Consider the following 25398-nt stretch of genomic DNA (forward strand, 5'->3'; position numbering starts at 1 on the left):
CCAGGACATCCTGACTGGGGTCCCTGGTACCTCACCCACTCCACCCCAACCATCCTGTGGTGCAGCTTCTGAAAACGCTGCTTGCATTCATGTCCTCCTCCCTGCACATTCTTCACGACATCCACACTGCTTGGGGAATATAGCCGAGACTCCTTAATGTGACATCAGAGGCTTTCCATAACTTGATCCCAAAATGCTTCTGCAATCTTGAGTCCTTCTTCATCCCAGTAGAGACACTCTGCTCCACCTATGCTAACATTCTGTTCCCCAAAGACTCCATTTTACTTCCACCTCTTTTGTAATGGTTTAGAGAATTGGGGAATGTGGGGCTGGGACCAAATCCCAAGGATTCTACATCCTAGGTGTGTGATGGTAGAGCCATTTATCACGCAGGACTGCAGAGCCTTCATCTTTGTGATACCCGGTGATCATAATACCTGGGGCACTCCTCACAAAGACAGCAGAAAAATTGTTGAGAAATACATTTGATGCAGGTATCACAGAACCTGGCACACAATAGCTGCCTGATAGTTCATGATATTTGTGGGTAAATTCAATAATATATACAAAATGTATATTGTATCTATGATATAGCCCAGGGATAAACCTGGGCCTATAGAAAAGGTTTCTCTGATCAAAGATATCAGTGCAATTGAAAGTTAAACCCGGAAACCCCAAACTCATTAGCCACCCATTCACCCGACAAGCCTGTTTCTCAAATCAACAAATTTGAGAGCCTTTTCCCAGTGGCAATTGAATTGGTAAGTATTTGTGTGCCTTGAACAGTCAAGTGTCATTCATTTCATTCTTAGTTAAGTCAAGATGACAGTGCCAGGCAGGACTGAGGTTTTGGCTCTCAGTTTCAGAAAAGCCAAGACATGTACTTACTACATCAAAAGGATGGTTGTTAGCATGATCTCATGTTTGCTTATGTGAAGTTCTAAATGTGTAAAATAAAATTATGTTCTCTTATTTCTTTTTTAATTTAACCTTCCCTTTTGGGGGGAGGGAATTGTTTTAGAGTAATTTTCCTTTTTCTTTTCTTTTTCTTTCTTTTTTTTTTAATTTTGTTTTGTTTTTGTTTTTGTTTTTTAGGCTTACCTCCAATTCCTTCAACTTCCAGAACAGGCTTTGCAGAATTTTCCATGAGGGGACGCATGAGGGAGAAATTGCAAGCTGCAAGGGTGAGAGAAACCACATGAATATTCTGTTCAGTGCTGATTGCAATCTTCCAGGGCTTGTCTAACTTACTTTCTATGCTCCAAACTGCGTGGATTTGAATACCATTCAATTTGTCTTTCAAGTTTTAAATGTTAATGTCTTATTTTGCATTGGCACAGATGAAAATTATGCTTCAGAATTTAATGTCACTTTTCTAAACCATTTTCCTTGCTCTTCCCCTTAAAGAAGGATAGCATGTATTTTTTACTGATTATTTCTCGGCATTCCTGACATCATGTAGCAGTAAATTTCTGTTTGACTTTTTAGTCCAAAGCAGAAAGTGCATTGCTGCAGGAAATCCCCACTCCTCGGCCCAGACGCTTACGAAGTCCCAGTAAGAAAGAACTGGAGACTGAATTTGGCACAGAGGTGAGAAATACCCTCTCTACTTTGTGATCAAAACCAGTAAAGCAGAATATAAAGTTTCCAGCAAAAGTTTTTAGAGCAGAGCTATGCACAGAGGAGGTATTAAATGCTTATTAATAATTATAATACACTTTGGGAGACTGAGGTGGGAGGATCGCTTGAGTCCAAGAGTTCAACACCAGCCTGGGCAACAGAGCAAGACCCCACCCCTACTAAAAATAAAAATAAAAAATTTAGCTGGGCATGCTGGCTTATGCCTGTAGTCCCAGCTACTCAGGAGGCTGAGGTGGGAGGAACACTTAGGCCCAGGAGTTCAAGGCTGCAGTGAGCTATGATTATGCCACTGCAGTCCTGCCTGGTCAACAGTGAGACCCTATTTCAAAAATATTAATAATTATAATAGCTACTATTTATAAGGTACTACTCTGTGCCAGGCATTTTACCACCTTTGTCCCATGTTATCACATTTCATTATCCCTACAGGGCAGGTACTATTATTTTCATTCGCATTTAACAGATGAGGAAACTGAAGGTCAGAGTAGATGTGAAACCACCCTCGGTCACAAAGTATACATGTGGAAGAGTCGGGATTTGATCCCAGCTCTATATCATTTCCAGTCTGTCTCACTGGGATCCATGGGTCTTCCTGGAAAGCAGGGAGAGAGATAAAAGTGCAGCAGAAAAATGGAGTCAGATGCTAAGGGTCCTTGAATGTCACATTTAGGAGCCTCGGTAGTTTTCTACAAGCCATGGAAAGCTATTGACAACAGGAAGGGGAAGCAGTCTGAATGCACTAGACTGAATTTCGTTTGCATTTGAGGTGCTGGTGAGGAATCTCAATATGTGTTCCTCCAGAGACACAGAGGAAGGGCCCAGACCTGGAAAAACAGATTTAGGAAGTGTTTCTACTGTGGTGAGTGTTGACATTTTGAGAGTGCCTTTGGAGAAAACTTTATAGAGTTAAAGCTGTTAAGGAGGAGACGGAGCCAGGAAAAGAAAAACAGAGATTTCAATGAGGGGTAAGCGCTAAGACGGCAGAAAAAGGAAGAGGAAGAAAACAGTAAATGGCTCAGGAGGTGTTTGCAACTACAATCCAATTGGTTTTTTGTTGTTTTTATTGGTTTGGGTTGTTTTTAACCATTAAGACAAAGAAGCCCAGGCTCTAGGGATATTTCTGATTTTTTAAATGATGCCTTTTCTTTTTCTATGGTGAGGTGTTATAAAATGTTACCTATATTCACCCCAAAGAAGTCACAAGTTGCATAATTATAGGGAACGTTGCAGCCTTGCTTATGTTTTGTGGTCTTCAGTAGGAACACTAGTCAGTCCAATGAAATGGCTTTATGACTATTTGTTATGCGCCCTCATGATCCATTCTAGTGAAAAAGCATTTCTTTCCTTTAATTCCCATTTATTTTCTTACTACAAAAGCCATAATTTAAAAATATTGGAAAATAAAGAAAAATATCTATAATCCCATCAGCTTGCCACAAGAACTTTGGTTATTTTGGCAGGCATGTGAGGCTAAGCATCTGGTCATGTTGGCTAAGTGATAGGAGGTTCTGGGCTTTTATATCTGGCTTTTTCTATACCTTCTGCCTGAAAATCATTTCACAACATCATTTCAAAAAATAGATATCATTATTCATGTAGCTCTCACTGTCCATGGGCCACAAATACTGATATCTCAAATAAAGCTGGAAATTGTAGAAGTAAAAATATACTCCCTGGGCTACTAGGGTGTTTATTTCTCCTTGTGATCAGGACTTGGCTTGTATGTTCATAATATTCCATATTCCCTAAGTACCATTCTTACGGTATTGCGGCAAACATCAACTGCTTTGTCTTTAGACCAAGTCACATATTCATAATAGGACATCTCACAACCACATTTCTTCATGTATATACCTCAAATCCAGAAGGAATACCTAAAAAATGGTTCAATATCCTGTTCATCAAAAAATGTAGTACACAAAGAGCACAGATGCTGAACTTCAGCTGACCAGGGCTAAAGGCTGCCAACTTCACTCACTAGTGATGTGACCTTAGAGTTTAGCTACTCTCCAGACCCCACTTCCCACCTCTATAAAACAGGGGTAATTCCAGAACCTAGTTCTTGGTATTGTTTTGAGGATTAAATGAGTGAATACATGTTACAGTGTTTCACATAGTACCGGGCACATAGTCAGCCCTCTGTATTTAAGTATTAATGATTGTTAGATGCTGTATACTCAGAGAGAAAAGGAGAAACCAGTTAGGAATACTTTGGTCAGTAATCCAAATTTACCAACGCAAACCACTGCTTAATCTCTTTTGTATTTCCTTTCACTTTATGCTCAGCAGATTTGTGACAGGTGAACAAATGCAAATCTCTAAGAACACATACACATCAAAGTAGAAGTAACACAGAACCTTGAAAACTTAGCCTCCACTAGATATGACCAAAATTTCTCTACATGTGGCCCTGGTTCCCTGTCTCAGGTTACCCAAGATCTGATCCTTGAATCTAATTTACCTGTTGCCCAGCCAGCACTTACGAGAAACTCCTTCCTGCCAGGTGTCTGATAGGCTCAGAACACCCAGCGATGATAGTGACAGCTCACCCTTGAGGAGCTCAGTGGAGTTCACAGCCAGTGGGGATATAGTGGGATTCAGCTCTGTGGTGGGTGCTGTTAGCAGCCCACCAAAATGGCACCTTGTCCCAGCCTCAAAATCAGGTTATATAAAAATTAGTCCATGGCTTTCTTTGATCTGACGCCCAAAGCACAAGTAACAAAAGGATAAATAGCTACATTGGACTTCATCAAAATTAAAAACTTGTACTTCAAAGGAAACCATTGAACAAGGTAAGAAGAACACATGAAATGGAGAAGTTATTCGCAAATCATGCATCTTGATTAGTATCAGGACCAGTATCAAGCATACATAAAAATTTGAGGGGTCTACAAGACAATCAGATTAGGGTGTCTTTTAAGAAATTGGTTTAGATTATGGTTTAGAAGAGAGATCAGGGCTAGAGCTAATATATTTTGTAATTATGCTATAACAAAAGCAGTGAGACTTGAATTGGTCTAGCTCAAGTTAGAAGAGGGCCTAGAGCCTTCTTGGAGGATACAGCAAATTTAAGGGTAAGAAAGAATTTCTAGATGGATATGTGCACATATGATGATAGGCACTCAATATTTTATTGCTGGATTGAATTTGAATGTAATTATTACTTTAAGATTATACACATGTATTATAGTTCTTTAAAATTTAATTCAACATGCTCAATCATTTTAAGTATAATGGCCTTAAATGTATTAATATAATTGACTTTGAAACTTCTTAAGATTTTGACAAAAATTACATTATATACTTTTTTATCAAGTCCATAAATACTGTAATAAAACTATCAATTCTGCAATAAATCACATCAATGAAATTATATTATCTGAGCATATTTTCTATACCAACCCAATGGAAAGAAAAAATAATAATAATTTCCACATATTTTGCCACATGGAATTTAACCTAATTATTTTCTAGATTACTAATGTTAAGCTTTCTGCCTGGTCTTGTGTTTTATTATCATCATCTTCACAGATCTCTAAAGCCCAAGGCTTGCCTATACAGAGCCAAGTTTCTCTCTCATGGGTTGACTTCTCAGTTTGTTTTGTGTGTTTTCAAACACATCAGTCTCTCTCCTTTGCTACAGGAAGTGCAGCAGACAGGAATAGAATGGCATCATCAACAATGCATGAGAAAGTCTTAGCCCTGTTTTACAAGGGGACCTGACTTGGCAGAATCTTAAAAAGCCTTCCTGACCAAGCCCAGGAATCTGATCTTTATTCTACTGCAGTTTTTAAAAATCCTAGGCCGGGTGCCGTGGCTCACGTCTGTAATCCCGGCACTTTGGGAGGCTGAGGCGGGCAGATCACGAGGTCAGGAGTTTGAGACCAGTCTGGCCAACATAGTGAAACCCCGTCTCTACTAAAAATACAAAAAAAATTAGCCGAGTTTGGTGGTGGGTGCCTGTAATCCCAGCTACTCGGGAGGCTGAGGCAGAAGAATCTCGTGAACCCAGGAGGCGGAGGTTGTAGTGAGCCGAGATCGCACCACTGCACTCCAGTCTGGGAGACAGAACGAGACTCTGTCTCAAAAAAAAAAAAAAAAAAAAAAAAAAAATCCTTACACTGGGTAATACTCATCTGCTTCTTTCCTCATCCTCAAAAACATTTAAAATACTGAAATTTATCAAGACAAATAATAACTTCATTTAGCATTGCATTGTGGAATGTATTGATTAGCACAGCTTCAACTTCTGTACAATTGAGCTGGTAGATAACTGTTTAACCTTAACACTACAAAATGAGAAAATGAAGGAGAACTATAGAATTCAACATAAAAGGAAACTGTATACAGTCGCTTGATATTATGATAGATTATACCCAACTGATACCCACATTTTTATTCTGGCCATTACTGGACATCTAGCTGCACCTAAGTGAAATTTGACAGCACCTCACTTTAGCTGTACCTCCAGGTTTCATTCCAGGGGTATCCCTGCCTCTCCAGAAGGCTTGCGGAGGCCCACTCATGTATTCTGACACATATGCAAGACTGGAAGCACCAGGGGCTTAACACCCTCTGGTGCAATCACCAACTATGTAGAGGCCAAGAGGACACTTCCTTGTCACCCTCTGAAAGTTCACTGAAAATCAGCTGACAAAAGGCAGATTAATAGGAGAAAAGGCATACACATTTATTAGTGTGCAAGGAGTACAGATAATTACGTACCCTTCATCCTAGAGGAAAGAGAGATGGAGAAGTGTGGGTGATTTTAGCAAGTAGCAAATGATTTTTAGGGGAATTCAATGGGCTTGAAGAACATAACAGTGGCCTCGGACAAAGTCTGCTGCGCCCGCAGAGCAGACAATGGTTTTTGACTAAAGTCTGTCCACGTGTGTTGATGGACTTCAGTCTTTCTTCCTGCGGTATGGGTACAGTTAATGAACACTCAGGAGAGGGACCAAAGGTCACTGTTTTCTTCTTTGGCAGGTTTGGACTCAGGCAGCTAAGGGAACTTCGGAGAACAACCTCATCCTGTGCTTTAGGAGAGATAGGGAATTTGGCATCCAGGGTAGGGGAGGTCAGAGAGACCCTGAGTCTTCTTCTTCAGTTCAGCATGTCAAAGCACCATATTTTGGGCCATCTGTTTCTGAGCCCCTCCAACCACCTGGGGGACAGAAGCCATTAGACAAATATTCCCCTCTTCTGTGTCCCTGGTGGACAATTCTGAGAAGCAGTCTACATGACTCCTCAGAGGATCCCTGTGGGTTAAACTCTCTTGCCCACAGTGGTAGCCTTGTCAATCAAGTTCTCCTGCACTCACTTTCCACCTGCTTTATTCTTCCCAGTCCCCAATTCCTGTTCTTTGGTGTCACTTCTCAGAGTCAACTACAGGCACCGAAAAACCCTTGCCACAGGCTCTGGTTTCCCATGGGCAAAACTAAAATGTTTAGTCATATCATATGCGTACAAACTATAGACCAAAAAAAAGACATGTAAGAAAAAGCTAGTAATATGATAATAATAGCTACCATTAATGCACCTAACTGGTTATATTTTATGTACATTTCCTTATTTGATGCTCTACTCAAGTGGCCTAAGTTGTAAGTGGTAGAGTTAAAATTCAAAGCCAGGCAGTCAGACTTCAGAGCCCGTGGTTTCAATTGCCAAGCTCTACAGGACAGTGCCTGATATGAATCAGACAATTTGATTCCAAAAAGAGAGTTCATTTTAGGATGGAGAAAGGAAGTAGCTTTGTGTGGTCTTGAGGAACAGGTAGAACTTGGGAAGGATATATTGAAGGTCCCCAGTGAAGATGGCACACTACATTACTGTTGTTGGGTGACAGTTATTCCATGCTGTGAAATAATTCTCTGTCCATATAGTAATGATCAAGTTTCTGTCATAGGTAGAATAAGTATGTTCCTTCTTGCCATGAACACCTATATGTACTACTGGGATGGCTTAGAATTGCTCAAAATTGCTTGACATTTAGATTGTGCTTCATGAAAAAGGAGGAGTATCTGGGTTTAAAAGGGGTGGATTAGAAGTAGAGATGGGTAAGAAGTTGGAAACAGCACCTTGCAGATTAGCTTTCAGAGGCAAAAGGGAATACCCATATGATGACTGTCACACAGAGCAAGTAGAGGCAGAGGACTCAGCTTCCCAGGGTGGATAGCAGGACCAGAGGTTCAGTGAGGACAGGCCATGTACCCTGGAGGATGTGTGTTGGACTTATTTACAATCAGACATTATTAATGTTTTTCTTTATAGACTGTTTGGAAATGATCCTCTGTGAAGTGGATAATCTTAATTTATAGGATGAGATAACACTTTTTTTTTTTTTTTTTTTCTGAGACGGAGTCTTGCTCTATCTCCCAGGCTGGAGTGCAGTGGTACAATCTCAGCTCACTGCAACCTCTGCCTCCCAGGTTCAAGGGATTTTTCCTGCCTCAGCCTCCCCAGTAGCTGGGATTACAGGCGCCTGCCACCACACCTGGCTAAGCTTTGTATTTTTAGTAAAGGTGGGGTTTCACTATGTTTGCCAGGCTGGTCTTGAACTCCTGACCTCAGGTGATCTGCCCACCTTGGCCTCCCAAAGTGCTGGGAGTTCAAGCATGAGCCACTGCATCTGGCCAACAGTTTTCATTTTAAAGCTTATTGAGTATACAATTTTATATTTGTTTAGTCTTGAGAGAGATGAGTTGAGTAAGAAAATATCAATATCAACCTTCAAATATACAGTCATGCATCACTTAGTGATGGGGATATGTTCTGAGAAATGTGTTCTTAGGCATTTTCATCACTGTGTGAACCCATTGTGTGAATGTACCTACACAAACCTAGATGGCATAGCCAACTACACACCAAGGCTGCAAACCTGAAGAGCATGTTACTTTTCTAAATACCATAGCAATGTAACACAAAGGTAAGTATTTTTTTATGTAAACATAAAAAGGGTACAGTAAAAATACCGTATTTATAGTCTATGGGACCTCCGTCATGCATGCAGTTCTGCAGGCTGTCGCTATGGAGCGCATGACTGCATTTGAAATTTGCCTGCATTCCATGCCTTAGGAATGATAAGATGCAGCAGCAGTCAGAAGATAAGCCTTTGGGGTGGGGGGGTTAACCTTCATTTTAGAACAGCCTAAGTTTCTTGGTTTAAATGATTTATCTATCATTTTTTTCCACTCATATAGCCAGGGAAAGAGGTAGAAAGGACTCAACAAGAAGTTGATTCCCAAAGTTATTCAAGAGTCAAGTTCCGTGATTCTGCACGAAAAATCAAGCCTAAACCCCAGGTGAGAAATCTTGTCTTTTTAAATCATTTGTTTGTTTGTGGTTTTTACAAATATCCAATGAGAAATGACTACAGGCCAGGTGTGGTGGCTCACGCCTGCAATCCCAGCACTCTGGGAGGCCAAGACAGGCAGATAGATTGAGCACAGGAGTTCCAAGACCAGCCTGGACAACATGGCGAAACCCCATCTCTACAAAAAATACAAAAATTAGCCAGACATGGTGGCACACACCTGTGGTCCCAGCTACCTGGGAGGCTGAGATGGGAGGATCACTTGAGCCCATGAGGTCGAAGCTGCAGTGAGCCATGATTGTGCCACTGCATTCCAGCCTGGGTGGCAGAGTGAGACCTCATCTCTTAATTAAAAATAAATAAATGACTACATATATAACCTGACTCCTGTTGCCATGCAGTCTGTAAGAAAAAAGTATGAGAAGTGATTTCAACTTTCATACTAACTGGAGAGATCAGAATATTGCCTGACTTGAGGAAGAGGGAGTGCATGGAAAGACAGGAAATGTTGGTGATAAGACAGTTTGTTCAGCTCTGAAGTTGCCCCGGCTTTCATTATAGGAAAAAAGGAGAGTACTAACTCAAAAAGAGAAACAACAAAAAAAGGTCATTTGTTTAAAAATTCTATATTTCTCATAATACAACAAAACTATCTCAGCATTGGCCGATAAAACAATAAATCCACTGTTTGTCATTTTAATAATCTTATCTAAAGTATTTACTGCTATAAATAATATATTTATGTACTTATTGGAATGTAAATAATTTCTGGGGTTTTTTAAAGTCACTAATTAGAGTTACTATTAAAGGAGGCCTCCAACTGCCTGCGGCAGGTATTAAAGTTTATTACCAGTAATCTCACACCTTTAACTAAGACAACATGCTTCGGAGGCCTGGAATATGCCTGATCTCATTAGCATCAAGCCAGCTGTCAGTTAATTGTGCAGAGCTCATTACAGCTTATAAATGGGAAATTGCAATTGCTCCTTGCTTTTCGTTAGGTTCCACCTGGCTTCCCTTCTGCAGAAGAAGCCTATAACTTCTTTACTTTCAACTTTGATCCCGAACCAGAAGGATCAGAGGAAAAACCAAAAGCAAGACATAGAGCGGGAACTAATCAAGAGGAGGAGGAAGGAGAAGAAGAACCACCTGCACAAGGAGGAGGAAAGGAAATGGTATTTAATATCAGGATGGTAATGAGGTGTGGGTGGAGGGCTGGGAGGAAAAGGGTGATGTCCCTACAAAAAAGAAAGTGGCTGAGGAGAAACCCACCACCACCAGGAGAACGACACTCCACGTCTGAGTTGAAATCCCAAGTACTGAATTCACATGGCTCCCTGTAGCTCTGGGTTAGACCCTACAATGTAAGAACCTCGATTAAACCTGTTTATTTTTCTTTTGTGGAAAAAAGAATTAAATAATGTGGCTTGAGGGTTTTTCTTGCTAGACTCCACTTAATGATTAGTATTTATTCCATGTGCAAAATATGTTCCTCTGCAAGGCAAATGAAATCTCGGTCTCTCTCTTACCACAACCTTACAAAGTAAGCAGCTTTTTGTGCCCAAACACCACACCCAGGCTACAACTCAAATTCTGCAATTGTGGGTGGTATGTGTGAGATAAAAGGAGAATACACCATTTAAAAATGGGCAAAGGTATTGAATAGACATTTCTTCAAAGAAGACATACAAATAGACAATCAGCCCATAAAAACATAATTAACACCACTCATCATAAGGGAAATGCAAATCAAACCCACAATGAGATACCCCTGCACATCCATTAGAATGGCCCTTATCAAAAAATAAGTGTCATAGAGGATATGGAGAAATTGGACTTTGGTGCATTGCTTGTAGCCATGTAAAACAGTGCAGCTGCTGTGAAAAACAGTATGGTGGTTCTTCAAAAGTTAACCACAGATTTACAATATGATCCAGCAATTCAATTCCACTCTGTGTATATATCCAAAAACACTGAAGACGAGAACTTGAACATATACTTGTGCACCAATGTTCATAGCAGCATTATTCACAAAAGCTGAAAAGTAGAAGCAACCCAAGTGTTCATCGGAAGATAAATGGATAAACATAAATATACAATGGAATATTATACAACCGCAGAAAGCATGGAAATTCTGACACATGCCACAACATAGATATACCTTGAAGACATTACACTAAGAAAAATAAGCCAGTCACAAAAGAATAAATATTGTGCAATTTCACTTATATGAGCTACATTGTATAGTCAAAATCATAGAGACAGAAAGTAGAATGGTGGTTGTCAGAGGCTAGAGGAAGGAGGGAATTTTTAATGGGTATAGAATTTCAGTCTGGGAAGATGGACGGATGGTGGTAAAGGTAGAATCACAATATGAATTTACTTAATGCCACTGAACTGTTCACTTAAAAATGGTTAAAATGGGCCGTGTGCGGTGGCCTGTAATCCCAGCTTTGGGAGGCCGAGGAGGGCGGATCACCTAAGGTCAGGGGTTTGCGACCAGCCTGGCCAACATGGTGAAACCCTGTCTCTACTAAAATTACAAAAATTAGCTGGGTGTGGTGGCAGGCACCTGTAATCCAGCTACTCAGGAGGCTGAGGCAGGAGAATTATTTGAACATGAGAGGCGGAGGTTGCAGCGAGCCGAGATTGCACTATTGCACTCCAGCCTAGATGACAGAGCAAGACTCTGTCTCAAAAAAAAAAAAAAAAGGTTAAAATGGTGGACTTCATGTTATATATATTTTACCACATTAAAAATAAGGAAAACACACTAGGATATTCTAGTATTTGCATAATTGGCATACTTCTGTGCTTCACTTATAATCTCCTCCCTTGAAAAATGCCTCCCGGAAATGTACTTTTTTTACCTAGATCTACAGAAGCTTGGGAATATTTTAGCTTATTCTATAACAATCAGTCTACAAATCAGCATTCAGATCGTTCAACATTGCTTGAGTGTCCTCCTGACATGACAGCTAACTTCCCAAAAGCAAGTGATCTAGGAGATAACCCAAAAAACAAGCCACAGTTCCTTTTATGACCTAGTCTCAGGAGCCACATACTGTCACTTCTGCCATATTCTACTCCGGAGAAGCAAGTCATGAGACATAGTGCACGCTCAAACGGAAGAGAATTGGGCTTCACCTGTTGAAGATAGAAGTCTCCAATTGTGAATATCTTCTGAAATTATGGCACTTTCCTCCAAAGGTCACTTCTCCCTTCCTTTTGCCTATTCACTGCCCCAGAAGCTCTGTGTTCCTAAAACTGCTCTTTTAAATCACACACATTTGGAAGCCCCTTCCCTATAGTCCATGCTCTGCTCTGCCCAGACACTTTTAAAGTATTTTCGTCTGCAAGGTTGATTTAGTCTTTTTGAACAAAGTTTTAGATACTCTGTAGCCCCTTTCGCTAGCTCCCCTTTTCTGTCTTCTCTGCAGTTTTTCTCTGGGTGATTTTGCTCACCACAAAGCAGAGATGGGGCAGGAGAAGGAAGATTACACACTGCCATCTGGTGATCTTTCTCTTTTCACTTGTTTGATGTTTTGGCATTCTCTGTCTTCAAGTTAAGTTAAAAGCATGGTTTCTACATAGATTCCCCTTTTCCTTCTTATTCTTTTGTGTACTTGGGGAGGCAATCTTAAGAGGCAGGTAGCTAGACTGCCATCATTGTCTTTAGCTACCTGAAAGTCTCCACAGGATTTTAAAAGATGTTGCTCATAAATGGACACTAGGTTTAAATTTTTAAAAGAAGGAGAAGGAGAAAGAAAAAGAAGAGGAAGGAGGAGAAGACGTTTGGAAAATATCCAAACAAAATCAATATATGTCAGCTAACATTTGTGATTATAGCCTTTTTGCTTTGAATTTTTAAGTGCATCATTTAATTTTATCCCCACAAAGTGTTTAGAGGTAAACTCTATTACTATAACTATCTTATAAGTGAGGAAACTGAGGATCAGAGGGTTAAATAAGCTGTTTCAAGTTCCTCAGGCAGTATAGGGTGAAGCTGGGATTTAAACCCAGGCAGTCTGAACAGGGTGTGTGGACTCTGCACCTATACACTTGGTGCCTTTTCCCTTGGTTTAGTGCCAAGTGGAAGGTTAAACTGCTACATAAATTATAAGCCCAATTCTTTACATAAATGGCAAAAAGTAAGCAGTCTCATAGGAGGCCAGATTTGTTGGGATTTTGATTATTTTGCTTATCACTTCTCTTCTGAAACAGCCATCTCTGATTTTGACATCTTCCAGGTGTGCAGAATACTGTAAAACAATTTTTTTTAAAACCCACTTGTTAAATACAAAAGGTTATATAGTTCTATGCTTTCATTTTTTTAAAGAAAGGAAAAGATAAAGTTGTAGGAAATGTTAAGTTTCATGAGTTTGGTATTGTGAATTATTTTTCTAACTAAGAATCTTAGCATGATTTTTTCTTGTTACTTTTTAACATTATGCAGGATGAGGAAGAACTGCTTAATGGTGATGATGCCGAGGACTTTCTATTGGGCTTAGATCACATGGCTGACGATTTTGTATCAGTGAGACCTGCAGATTATGAAAGCATCCATGATCGGTTGCAGATGGAAAGAGAAATGCTCTTCATACCCAGTAGGCAGACAGGTACTTGCTCTTTTTATTTTCTTGTTCAGCTTAGACATCGTCACTTACCTTATCATGAAATATGGCTAGTGTATAAGGATGCCTCATCTCCAGAACTGATTCCAGTTTCTAATCTAACAATCAAGAAATATTTTCAAACAAACAAAAAAAACACAACATGGAAAAATATCCATTCAACAAACACTTATTGATAGACTAATGGAAGATATACCAGAGTACTGTGGGAACCCTTTATCAAATCAATGATCAGTTACAGGGGCTTAGAGTTTATGAGAACAGCCTTTCTTTCGTCTTAAGTTTATCCCCACCCTTCCCTAAGTCACCATCCCCTGTGTATTTTCTTACTACTCTATGGCATGATCTTGTAGAGACCTTTGCTTCCTGTTGCTGCCTGTCACTCCCACTATGACTCAAGCTCCAAGGCAGCAGGGGCCTGGCCTGGATTCCCAGAGTCTCATCTGTGCCTGGCACAAGGAGGCTGTCAGTAAAGATGTGTTCTATGAATGAATAAAGCCATGAATGAATAAATGAGGTAATGATCACGTTCACTCAAATAAACTTGTTCATTTACAAAGCACATCCTCATACTTTACCTCATTTAATTCTCCCAGAAGCCCAGTTAAGTAGATTATTATCTCTTTTGTACAGGAGGAGAGAGTTCAAAGAAGTGCCTGGCCCTAATTCACCCAGCTGAAGAGTAATAGAGCTAAAACTTGTCCCTCATCCTATGATTTGAATACTACCTTCTTCTCAGTATGCCACACTGATGAGTTACATATTAAATTATTTAGGCATTTTCTTTAAATACCTGATTCTACAACATACTGCTACAAGTGAGCACATTCATCTTTTCCTTGGTTCTACTTTTAAAAATTAATTTGGAAAATTTGCATTTTCTAAGAACATAAATGAAATCTCTGGTGATTAATTCACCAAACTGCAGTTTGAGATATTTAGATTGGCCCTAATGTTTATTTTATTTATTTATAAACGATCTAGTCCCTACATATAAAAAGCTTCCTGAGAATGTACAGCCCAGGTTCCTGGAAGATGAAGGCCTTTACACCGGGGTAAGACCAGAGGTGGCACGCACCAATCAGAACATCATGGAGAACAGATTGCTGATGCAGGACCCCGTAAGTGTGTACCCTCTGCTCTCAAGTGTAGCCTGGGCACACTAGACATAGCTCTTATTTTCCTAACAGGGCAGTCATTGCATCCACTGTACTCATTTCCTCTTGAGGTTAGCCACAGAAAGTGGTTCATTTTTTTTTTTTAACTTTCTCTCTCAGTACATTTATTGATCCTCAAATAACATAACTTCTCAACTGCTCAAAACCCATCTTTGCTAGCTAGATCTGGGCTTTTCCTGCTAAACCAGATCCTGGCAACCTTTTCCTACTTGACAGAATTTTTAAATTATCCGTAGGTAGAATAGTCTCACTTTTGAGTTTTTATTCTGTGTTTTTTTTTCTTAAATGTTTAATTAATAGAAGATAAATTTTTCTTAAGCATTCATTTAAGCTCTTTAAAATACTTTTTAGGAAGCCAAGGTGTATATTTTAAATCAATTGTGAGAGGTGTTAGTGAAGACTTGATTTCTAATGGAAACAGACTTTTACAGTTCTGTTGGGGGAGGAAGTACATGAACTATGTATGTTGATACAGAATTTTCAAGAAACGTTGTTTGTGTTGTGAACCATTTTCTGTTCGATTAGAAGAAAATGTTGCCATTCCCTCTGCTTCATCTACAGGAAAGAAGATGGTTTGGAGATGACGGCAGGATCCTAGCTCTGCCAAACCCCATCAAGCCATTTCCTTCAAGGCCGCCAGTACTAACACAGGAGCAGAGCAGTAAGGCAGAGCTTGAAACACTGTATAAAAAGGTAGACACTCCCCTCTCTCCACTTTTATTAAATGAAATTGAAAGTGCTTTGCTTTTTGAATAGCTTGGCGTGCTATGTTTATAACATTCTACTTTAATTTTTTAAATAATTCGCTATCTTACACATAAAGAACAAACATCAGGCATATTATGTAAGAGTAAGTCTAATTATACTCAATGCATCCCTTCTTAAACAAGGAGTGAGTTTCCTAGCTAGGAATGACTGAGTCTGCATCTTTTTTTACACATCCAGGTTAGCTATACTTATTTTTCTTCTTTTGCCCTCTCTTTTCTCTTGTCATCTCACATTTGCCGCAGGACCACTTCCCATTTGTTGTCTCTTTATTATATAACCAGAGAGTTTCTATCCTTGCAAATCCTTTATATTGTATTTTCCTAAGTCTGGTAACAAGCTGCCTGATTCCAGCCCTTGCTCTACCATTCACTGGGTGAACTTGGCCGTTAGTCTCTCATGCCTCAATGTCTTCATCTGTAAGGTAAACACAATAGCAGTGTCTGCCTCCGAGGCTTGCTCTGTAAATTGAATGAGGTAATCCACTTAAGTGCCTAAAACACAGCTTTAGTAACTGCTGGCTATCATTACAGTTGCCTGCCCTCATATTTAATTACATTGCTCTTGCTTTCCTGGGTGTATTAATCTGTTATCACGCTGCTGATAAAGACATACCCAAGACTGGGCAATTTACAAAAGAAAGAGGTTTAATGGACTTACAGTTCTACATGGCTGGCGAGACCTCACAATCATGGCAAAAGGCAAGGAGGAGCAAGTCACGTCTTACGTGGATGGCGGCAGGCAAAAAGAGAGCTTGTGCAGGGAAACTCCCATTTATAAAACCATCAGATCTTGCGAAACTCATTCACTATCATGAGAACAGTGCAGGAGAGACCCGCCCCCATAACTCAATCACCTCCCACCCAGTTCCTCCCATGAAACCTGGGAATTGTGGGAGTTACAATTCAAGATGAGATTTGGGTAGGAACACAGCCAAACCATATCATTTCACCCCGGCCCCTCCCAAATCTGTCCTCGCATTTCAAAACCAATCATTGCCTTCCCAACAAGTCCCCCAAAGTCTTAACTCATTTCAGCATCAACTGGAAAGTCCACAGTCTAACATCTCATCTGAGACAAAGCAAGTCCCTTCTGCCTATGAGTCTATAAAATCAAAAGCAAGTTAGTTACTTCCTAGATACAATGGAGGTACAGGTATTGGGTAAACATCTCTCGCATTTGGGTCACACTGATGCAAGAGGTAGGTTCATGGTCTTGGGCAGCTTCGCCCCTGTGGCTTTGCAGGATACAGCCTCCCTCCTGGCTGCTTTCATGAGCTGGTGTTGAGTGTCTGCAGCTCATGGCAGTTGAGTGTTTCCAGGTACACAGTGCAAGCTGTCAGTGGGTATACCATTCTGGGGTCTGGAGGACAGTGGCCCTCTTCTCATAGCTCCACTAAGCAGTACCCCAGTAGGAACTCTGTGTGAGAGCTCCAACCGCACATTTCCCTTGCACACTGCCCTAGCAGAGGTTCTCCATGAGAGCCCTCCCCCTGCAGCAAATTTCTGCCTGGGCATCCAGGCATTTCCATACATCCTCTGAAATCTAGGCAGAGGTTCTCAAACCTCAGTTCTTGACTTCTGTGTACTCGCAGGCTCAACACCATGTGGAAGCTGCCAAGGCTTGGGCTTGCACCCTCTAAAGCCATGGCCCAAGTTGTACCTTGGCTTCTTTTAGTCATGGCTGGAGTAGCTGGGACACAGGGCACCAATTCCTAGACTGCACACAGCATGGAGACCCTAGGCCTGGCCTAAGAAAACATTTTTTTCCTCCTAGGCCTTCAGGCCTGTGATGGGAGGGGATGCTGTGAAGACCTCTGACATGCCCTGGAGACATTTTCCCCATTGTTTTGGTGATAAACATTTGGCTCCATGTTACTTATGCAAATTTCTACAGCCGGTTTGAATTTCTCCTCAGAAAATGGGATTTTCTTTTCTATTACATTGTAAGGCTGCAAATTTTCTGAACTTTTATACTCCCCTTATAAAACTGAATGCCTTTAACAGCACCCAAGTCACCTCTTGAATGCTTTGCTGCTTAGAAATTTCTTCTGCCAGATACCCTAAATCATCTCTCTCTCAAGTTCAAAGTTCCACAAATCTCTAGGGCAGAGGCAAAATGACACCAGTCTCTTTGCTAAAATATAACAAGTCACATTTGCTCCAGTTCCCAACAAGTTCCTCATCTCCATCTGAGACCACCTCAGCCTGGATTTCATTGTCCATATTATTATCAGCATTTTGGTCAAAGCCATTCAACAAGTCTCTAGGGAGTTCCAAACTTTCCCACATTTTCCTGTCTTCTTCTGAGCCCTCCAAACTGTTCCAGCCTCTGCCTGTTACCAGTTCCAAAGTTGCTTCCACATTTTTGGGTATCTTTTCAGTAGTACCCCACTTCTGGTACCAATTTATTGTATTAGTCCATTTTCGTGCTGCTGATAAAGACATACCTGAGCCTGGGCAATTTACAAAAGAAAGAGGTTTAATGGACTTACAGTTCCACATGGCTGGGGAGGCCTCACAATCATGGTGGAAGACAAGGAGGAGCAAGTCACATCTAACATGGATGGCAGCAGGCAAAAAGAGAGCTTGTGCAGGGAAACCCCATTTTTAAAACAATCAGATCTCATAAGATTCATTCACCATCACAAGAACAGCACAGGAAAGACCCACGCCCATAATTCAATCACCTCCCACCTGGTTCCTCTCATGACATGAGGGAATTGTGGGAGTTACAATTCAAGATGAGTTTTGGGTGGGGACACAGCCAAACCATATCACTGGGACTGCCTCCTTCAGAAACCTGTGTAATTTTAAATTTGTAACATTCAGCACTGATCACATGAAACAGAATGGGGTGGGTATAACAATCACCATTTTTGTCTATAAAGAGGAATGATGAACAGAGAAAACACAGGCCCAGGCAGCCTGACTCTGAGTACAGTCCTGCTGTCCTACTAACTAATTAGCTTGCAGCTTTGGGCAAGTTCCTTTACCTCTCTGGATATTTTTCCTTAATTGAAAAATAGGAATAATAATCATTTTCTCTTCCTCATAGCGTCATGATGAGTACTGAGGTGATATATGAGTATGACCTTTTTAAAAATTATAAATTTCTATAAAATATTATTACTGACAAGTATCAGTGGATGGCTACTTTGTACAGAAATGTAATCCTGGAGGCAGATTTACAAAACAAGGGTAAAGATAAGTTCCAGCCCATGAGGAATTTATCGTCTATTTGGTTATAGGACAAAAATACATGATATAATTAGTGATCAAAACAATATCAACTTATGCATTTATTGAATAATCCATCAATCTGTATCATCATCCATCCATCCATTCCATTAAACACAGATATGATGAACACTAAATTGTGGGTTAAAGTTAGAAAACAGAAGAGTAATTAATATGGAGGGTAGGGCATGAGGGATCCAATGGATCTCATCTGTCTCCTTTTGAAATTCTAAACTAACTTGGAAATACACTGGAGTCAGAGAGGGATCCAGATATCCCTTGCACTAAAGGTAAAACCAGATGGCAGAATGCCACTTGAACCCAAGACCAGATGGTTTCCTATTCCATTTGTCACAAATTATGTTCCCCATCTAGACATAAGCTAATACACCACCTGGTGTATTTACCAGGTGGAATGCCAAGCAGACCATGCAGGCCAGTGAACAACCTCTCCTTGGAGACAGCTAAGACAGGACAGCTAGGGGCCACTGCTTAGCTTTGCAGGTAACCTGGACTAAGGATCTTGGGCTCCAGCTGACTCTCCAGTCAGACATGTCCTTCCTTCTCTCTTGGGAAGTAGCCAGTAGGACTGGAAGGGTGGGTAGAGAAGGACAGAGGGTTTCCTTTCAATACTTTTGAGAAGCAAAATCTTCCTATCATAGAAGCAGAAATAGGAAAGTCAAGAGAGTTCTACTGACAGGGGCTTGTCATAAAGCATCACAGAGCAAAGGAAGTAAGAGAAGGAAGAAGTCCAAAGGGGCTGACATCTTCCAAGGGCATTTATTGGAGGGCTATGTTTTGAACACAACAAAACATGAAGAATGTCTTAGACTGCACAAGAAAGAAGAAAAGGGGATTAAGTTAAATGGAAGAGATATTATATCTATCTGTTATTCCATAACAGGTCACCTACTAAGTTAATTGTTGAATTGTATACCTCAGTCTTTTTTAAAAATGTAATTATTGTAACCTTCCAATTATCCAAAACACAGTGCTTTTCTTTCACAAACACAGTGCTGTTTCACAAAACACAGTGCTTTTCCAGTATTCCATGAAATAGGCTTGCCTTTAAGAAAAAAAAAATAAATGCCTACAGCCTCTATTTTCAGTCTTACTTCCAAACAGACTTTCCACCTAGGAGTTTCTGGCATGATACAAGAGCAAGGAAATAGGTCGGCAGGCAAAGATTGTTTTGCTCATGTAATGTTAATCCATTTTCTTTCTCTTCTCTGGCTATGCTGAAAGTGACTTAGGGACCAGAACCGGATTACAGTCTTCTTCTTAACTTGCACTTAGCAGTGTGCCTGGCACATAGAAATACCTCAATAAAAGCGCAAATTGAATGTCATTAAAATGACTTTGCTGCGTGTATTGAAAGAAATTCCTTCTTTTCTATGCCTATCTCTGACTCAGCTGTCTATCCTGCAAAATACTAGCTTTCCTTAGGTTCTGGTTTAGTCCTGGCATCCACATAATGGAAAACCAAGTCAGAGTGCCAAATCAAAAGTTGGCAATTACAGCTAGGAGCAGGGGCTCACACCTGTAATCCCAAAGCTTTGTGAGGCTAACGTGGGAGGTTTGCTTGAGACCGTGAATTTGAGAACAGCCTGGAAAACATAGTGAGACCCCCTACCTCTACAAAAAATAAAAAGGTAACCAGACATGGTGGCACATGCCTGTGGTCCCAGCTACTCAGGAGGCTGAGGCAGGAGGATCACTTGAGCCCAGGAGCGCAAGGTTGTAGTGAGCTATTATCACACCACTGCACTCCAGCTTGGTTGACAGAGTGAGACCTTGTCTCTAAAAAATACATGCATACATGCATACATACATACATCTAAGGAAAAATGTTAAGAAAACAAAAGTTGGGATTTCCTTGGGCCCTTAACAGAGCCTTGATGAATTTATGCCTCAGAGCGCTTGGGTCTGATGCTAACTTCACCCAGCAGGATCAACCAACACGGATCACCCGTTTGAGTCAAGCCCAGTTGTTCTTTGGTTAGAAATAGTACGCTATTGACTCAAATGATGGATCATGCGCCCTCCTATTAGAGAATTTAAGAGTTTTATTTAGAAGGGAGTTGGTATTCAGCCCTGCCTTGTTGAATGTTTTTGAATGTTTTTTTTAAACATTTTGAATGTTTTTTTTTAAAAAGTAGTTTTTTCCCCCTCTGTAATTATGAGGTATAGCCTAGCCCTTCCTCATACTATCCCTATGAGGTATAATTATAACAAGCTCCATCTGCTTACGACAAACAGATCTAAAATCACTCATTGCGTACTCCTCAGTCAGCCACATAGCCCTTGTCGTAGCAGCTATTCTCATCCAAAAGTGAAATATTCTGTTCCTAATATTGTCTCAATATTAGGATGTTCTTAAATTGAGATGAGACAATTAAAGACAGAAAAATGCGAAAAAGAATTAGCTGTCATGCAAAGAAAAACTGTTAAACATCCAATAAGAAAGAATACAATTTAATACATCTTAAGAAGTAATTAGTGCAAAAGTAAAAAAATTAAAATGCTAGATAGGACATTGCAGGTAAAATATAAACAGTATAAAATGCAGTTTGCCTAATCATGATAGCAAAGTAAGGTTAAAGTTGTTGAAAAGCAGGCCTGGCACAGTGGCTCACGCCTGTAATCCCAGCACTTTGGGAGGCCTAGGTGGGCAGATCACCTGAGATCAGGAATTCAAGACCAGCCTGGCCAACATGGTGAAACCTGTCTCTACTAATAATACAAAAATTAGGTGGGGGTGTGGGTGGGTGTAATCTCAGCTACTCAGGAGCCTGAGGCAGGAGATTGCTTGAACCTAGGAGGCGAAGGTTGCAGTGAGCAGAGAACATGCCATTGCACTTTAACCTGTGTGAGAAGAGCAAAACTCCATCTCAAAAACAAAAAAAAAGTTGTTGAAAAGCAGTACAAACATCCCTCTTCCTTCTCTCCTCCCTTTGTCCTTCCTTCCTTCCTTCCTTCCTTTATTACTTCCATCCTTAACTAAAAAATACTTAACTAAAAGTCTATATATTCTTAGCTGTGCTAAATTCTGGGAATACAGAGGGAGCAATCTTAGCTTGGCCATAGAGAGACTTTGTGCCTTGGCTGGAAAGACAGAAATGGAAGCAGGTGTTAAAGGCCCTGCAATGTGCAGAAGCCTCCCTTTTTCAGAACTGCATACCCATTGGAGGACTGTCATGATTCCAAGCTCCCGCAGAAGTACCACTAGATAAAAGTGTCACATTCCCATCGTTGTTCTCACCAGTTTTTCACCAAAGCATTGTTAATCTGCTGCGTTCTAAGCACTTCACTACACAGGACTCTCTTGGTTGCATATGACAGAAACCCATCGCAAACTAGCTTAAGCAAAGAGGGAACTTAGTGGCTCAAAAAACTGGAAAGGATCTGGGAATAAATCATAAAATGAAGGAGAACCTTTAGGAAACAAGGTCTCAGGAGCTAGGACCAGGGATTTGATGCCAGCAGGCCTCTCTTCCACCCCTCTTTTCTCTGGTTCTTCTTGAATACTGGTGGGCCTCATTCTCTGCAATTGCAGGCACGACAGAATTCTCTACATATAAGGGGATGTGTCCTTTGATAGTCTAAGCTTAACAACTCCAGAAGAAAAGAATCATATTTTTCCCCACAGTTCACATTATTAATACCAAAAAATAAACTCTAGTCAGTGGCAAGTGGATCATTATCCACTAACCTCATGTCCAAGAAACATGGCATGTTTCCAGAAGATGGGAAATGAGAAAGCTTCCCAGGGAAGACCAGAATAATAATTCTAGAATCTACTGCAGTCTCTGAGGTGGACCCAGACTTTGTTGCTATTATTTTCTCAGGGCAAATGTAGAAACTTGTATTTTAAACTTACCAATGATTATTAATTTTCTGTACATTTTTGTTTGTTTGTTTTGAGACAGAGCCTCGCTTTGTTGCCCAGGCTGGAGTACAGTGGTGTAATCTCGGCTCACTGCAAACTCCACCTCCTGGGTTCAAGCAATTCTCTGCCTCAGCCTCCCGAGTAGCTGGGATTATAGGCACCCGCCACCAAACCTGGCTAACTTTTGTATTTTTAGTAGAGACGGGATTTCACCATCTTGGCCAGGCTGGTCTTGAACTCCTGACCTCGTGATCCGCCCGCCTTGGCCTCCCAAAGGGCTGGGATTACAGGCATGAGCCACTGCACTCAGCCTTCTGTACAATTTTTAATTTAATTTAATTTAATTTTTTATTTTTTGAGATGGAGTCTCGCTCTGCCGCCCAGGCTGGAGTGCAGTGGTGCAATCTTGGCTAATTGCAAGCTCTGCCTCCCGGGTTCATGCCATTCTCCTGCCTCAGCCTCCCAAGTAGCTGGGACTACAGGTGCCCACCACCACGCTTGGCTAATTTTTTTGTATTTTTAGTAGAGACGGGGTTTCACCGTGTTAGCCAGGATGGTCTCGATCTCCTGACCTCGTGATCCACCCGCCTTGGCCTCCCAAAGTGTTGGGATTACAGGCGTGAGCCACCGTGCCCGGCTTTAATTTTTTTTTCTCCTTTGGTATGCATCTCTGCACATGGTGAGAACATCAATAGATAATCCATACTCACCACCTCTTAGCATTTCAGTTTTCAGTTGAAGACTAAAAAATCAAATCAATTTTGAAGTTAAAATATACTCTAAATATCCCTCCTTGGGAGTAATTGTTGCTATTGTGTTTATGATAGTTGTCAATAAATAAGAAAGGAAAACAGATGCAACAAAAAGAAAGACGAGGAACTAGGTGTCTTTCTCCCTAATAGGAAAAGAGTTGGGGTCTTTTGATCCAGTTAGCCCAATGACTACTAAGTGTCCTGAAACACTTTTACACTTGCTTGAGCTGAGCCTAAGGCAGAGACCACTAGCAGGTTTTGGAACTTAGGCTAATGCAGACTTGTGGAAGGCGATGCAAAGTAAAGGTGACCTAAGTTACATTACAAGTAAATAGAACCACTCTACCCATGTTATTTACTCATACCAAGAAGCGTACAAGATGGAACCTGAGAGCCACACCCTGAGTGATCTCATAACTCTGGAACCCCATAAGTAAGAGGCAAGGCAAAGCAAGAATGAGCAGCTGCAAAGCAATTAGAGAGGAATTTTCCATTATGTCTGTGGTTTGAAGTCTAGTTGTACGTGTATTTGTGAGGTGGAAATTTTTAATTAATCCAGGTAATCTGGGTTATAAAACACAGAGTGGTCACATGGAAATTAAAAACCTCTAATACTAATGTGGTTTATAATTGAATACTTTTACCTGAAAGAAAGAGAAAAAAAAAAGGCCCTCCATTGTTGCAGTCTGAAGTGTAGGGATATTAATGACCAGATCTGATCTCTGAAAGGCCACCCACTGAAAGACCAGTGGAAGCTGATCCATGTCCCAGTGGTTTTTCCTCCTATAAATCCAAGTGAAGATTCTTGAAAGAAACTGTTGCTACTGTGTTCATAATAGTTCTCGATATATAAGAAAGGGAACAGATACAACAAAGAGAAAAGGAACTAAAGGTCTTTCTCTCTAATAGTATGGGAGTTGTGGTCTTTTGGGCAGTCTAGCCCAGTGGCTGCAAGGAGTCCTGGAAGCTTTTTATACTTGGTTGGGCTAAGCAAAAAGCAGAGACCACCAGCAATTATTGGAATGTGGGCTAATGCAGATTTGGGAAATACAGCATATTCCAGAAAGTACTGCAATATAGTCAATTCATCCTGATTTGAGCCTAAAATATTTGTAAACACATTCCAGTTTTACAAGGGCATTTTTAAAATAAAACAATCTGTTCAAATCTTATAATCATAGGACTCTAATGCTGGAATCCCCTCTTCCGGGCTGGGCTTCCTACCTCCCTCTGCACATCCCAGACTTCATGCTTTTAGATCCTAGGGCTGTCTTCCCTTCTAAATTGATTGCTGCTTGAAGACAGGCTGTATCACACTGTAGACATCCATTAATCTTTGTTGAGTAAATGAGATGATGCATATGAAATGCCTGATATGATACCTAGTGATCTACAAAATGCTAATTTAATCTTTTTCCTTAGCCTCCTATTTCTACATATGAAAAATTAGAGGCCCAGAGATGTATAGTGACTTGCCCAAGGTCTCAGAGCAAGTTCAAGGTAGAGCCAGGCCTAGAATCCAAGTCTCCTAGCCCAGATCTAGCATCTTTACATAATACCATGCAAAAGAATTAAATGAAGAGTTTGCTGAACATGTTACCCATAATTTAAGGAGAATAAAAGCTTCCTTTCTGATTAGAATTTTTACACTTTTCCTTTAGGCTCATGATTTGTAAATAATTCACTTATGCCACATTATCATACATTATGATTTTCTAGATAAATAGCTCATCTCTGCAAAAAGGAAGGATCAAGTGATGTCTCAACCACCATATCCCTACTGTAGTCAGTCTTTATAATGAGAAAAAATAAAGGCACAAAATCAAAGATGTCTCCTCTCCACCCTTGAGCTCCCACCCACAGTAGCTGTAGTAATCAAAGTAAATATCTTGAAGATTTTATGGAAGAAAAGCAAAGAGATGTATCTGATACATTATATACCAAACAATCCAAGAAATTCCTATTGGAGACTTCTGTTTCTGTTTTCT

The 25398-nt window shown here is 40.5% G+C and overlaps 1 protein-coding gene across 12 annotated transcripts in view; it reads left to right on the plus strand.

Annotated features, from left to right (window-relative positions):
• Positions 1 to 25398, plus strand: part of CC2D2A (coiled-coil and C2 domain containing 2A) — a 185050-nt gene that overhangs the window by 36377 nt on the left and 123275 nt on the right. For 10 of the 12 annotated variants that reach the window (XM_054553716.2, XM_024246564.3, XM_063723324.1 and 7 more), the window contains 7 exons: positions 1096 to 1184; positions 1489 to 1590; positions 8841 to 8942; positions 9955 to 10128; positions 13410 to 13572; positions 14572 to 14708; positions 15327 to 15458. In XM_054553716.2, coding sequence (XP_054409691.2) covers positions 1096 to 1184; positions 1489 to 1590; positions 8841 to 8942; positions 9955 to 10128; positions 13410 to 13572; positions 14572 to 14708; positions 15327 to 15458 — 899 coding nt within the window. Of the gene's footprint in view, positions 1 to 1095; positions 1185 to 1488; positions 1591 to 8840; positions 8943 to 9954; positions 10129 to 13409; positions 13573 to 14022; positions 14105 to 14220; positions 14406 to 14571; positions 14709 to 15326; positions 15459 to 25398 lie in introns of those variants that run through there. The other 2 variants (XM_054553721.2, XM_063723326.1) reach the window with 2 other exon arrangements.

This window comes from Pongo abelii, chromosome 3 (assembly GCF_028885655.2).
Source record: "Pongo abelii isolate AG06213 chromosome 3, NHGRI_mPonAbe1-v2.0_pri, whole genome shotgun sequence".
Taxonomy (NCBI): Eukaryota; Metazoa; Chordata; class Mammalia; order Primates; family Hominidae; genus Pongo; species Pongo abelii.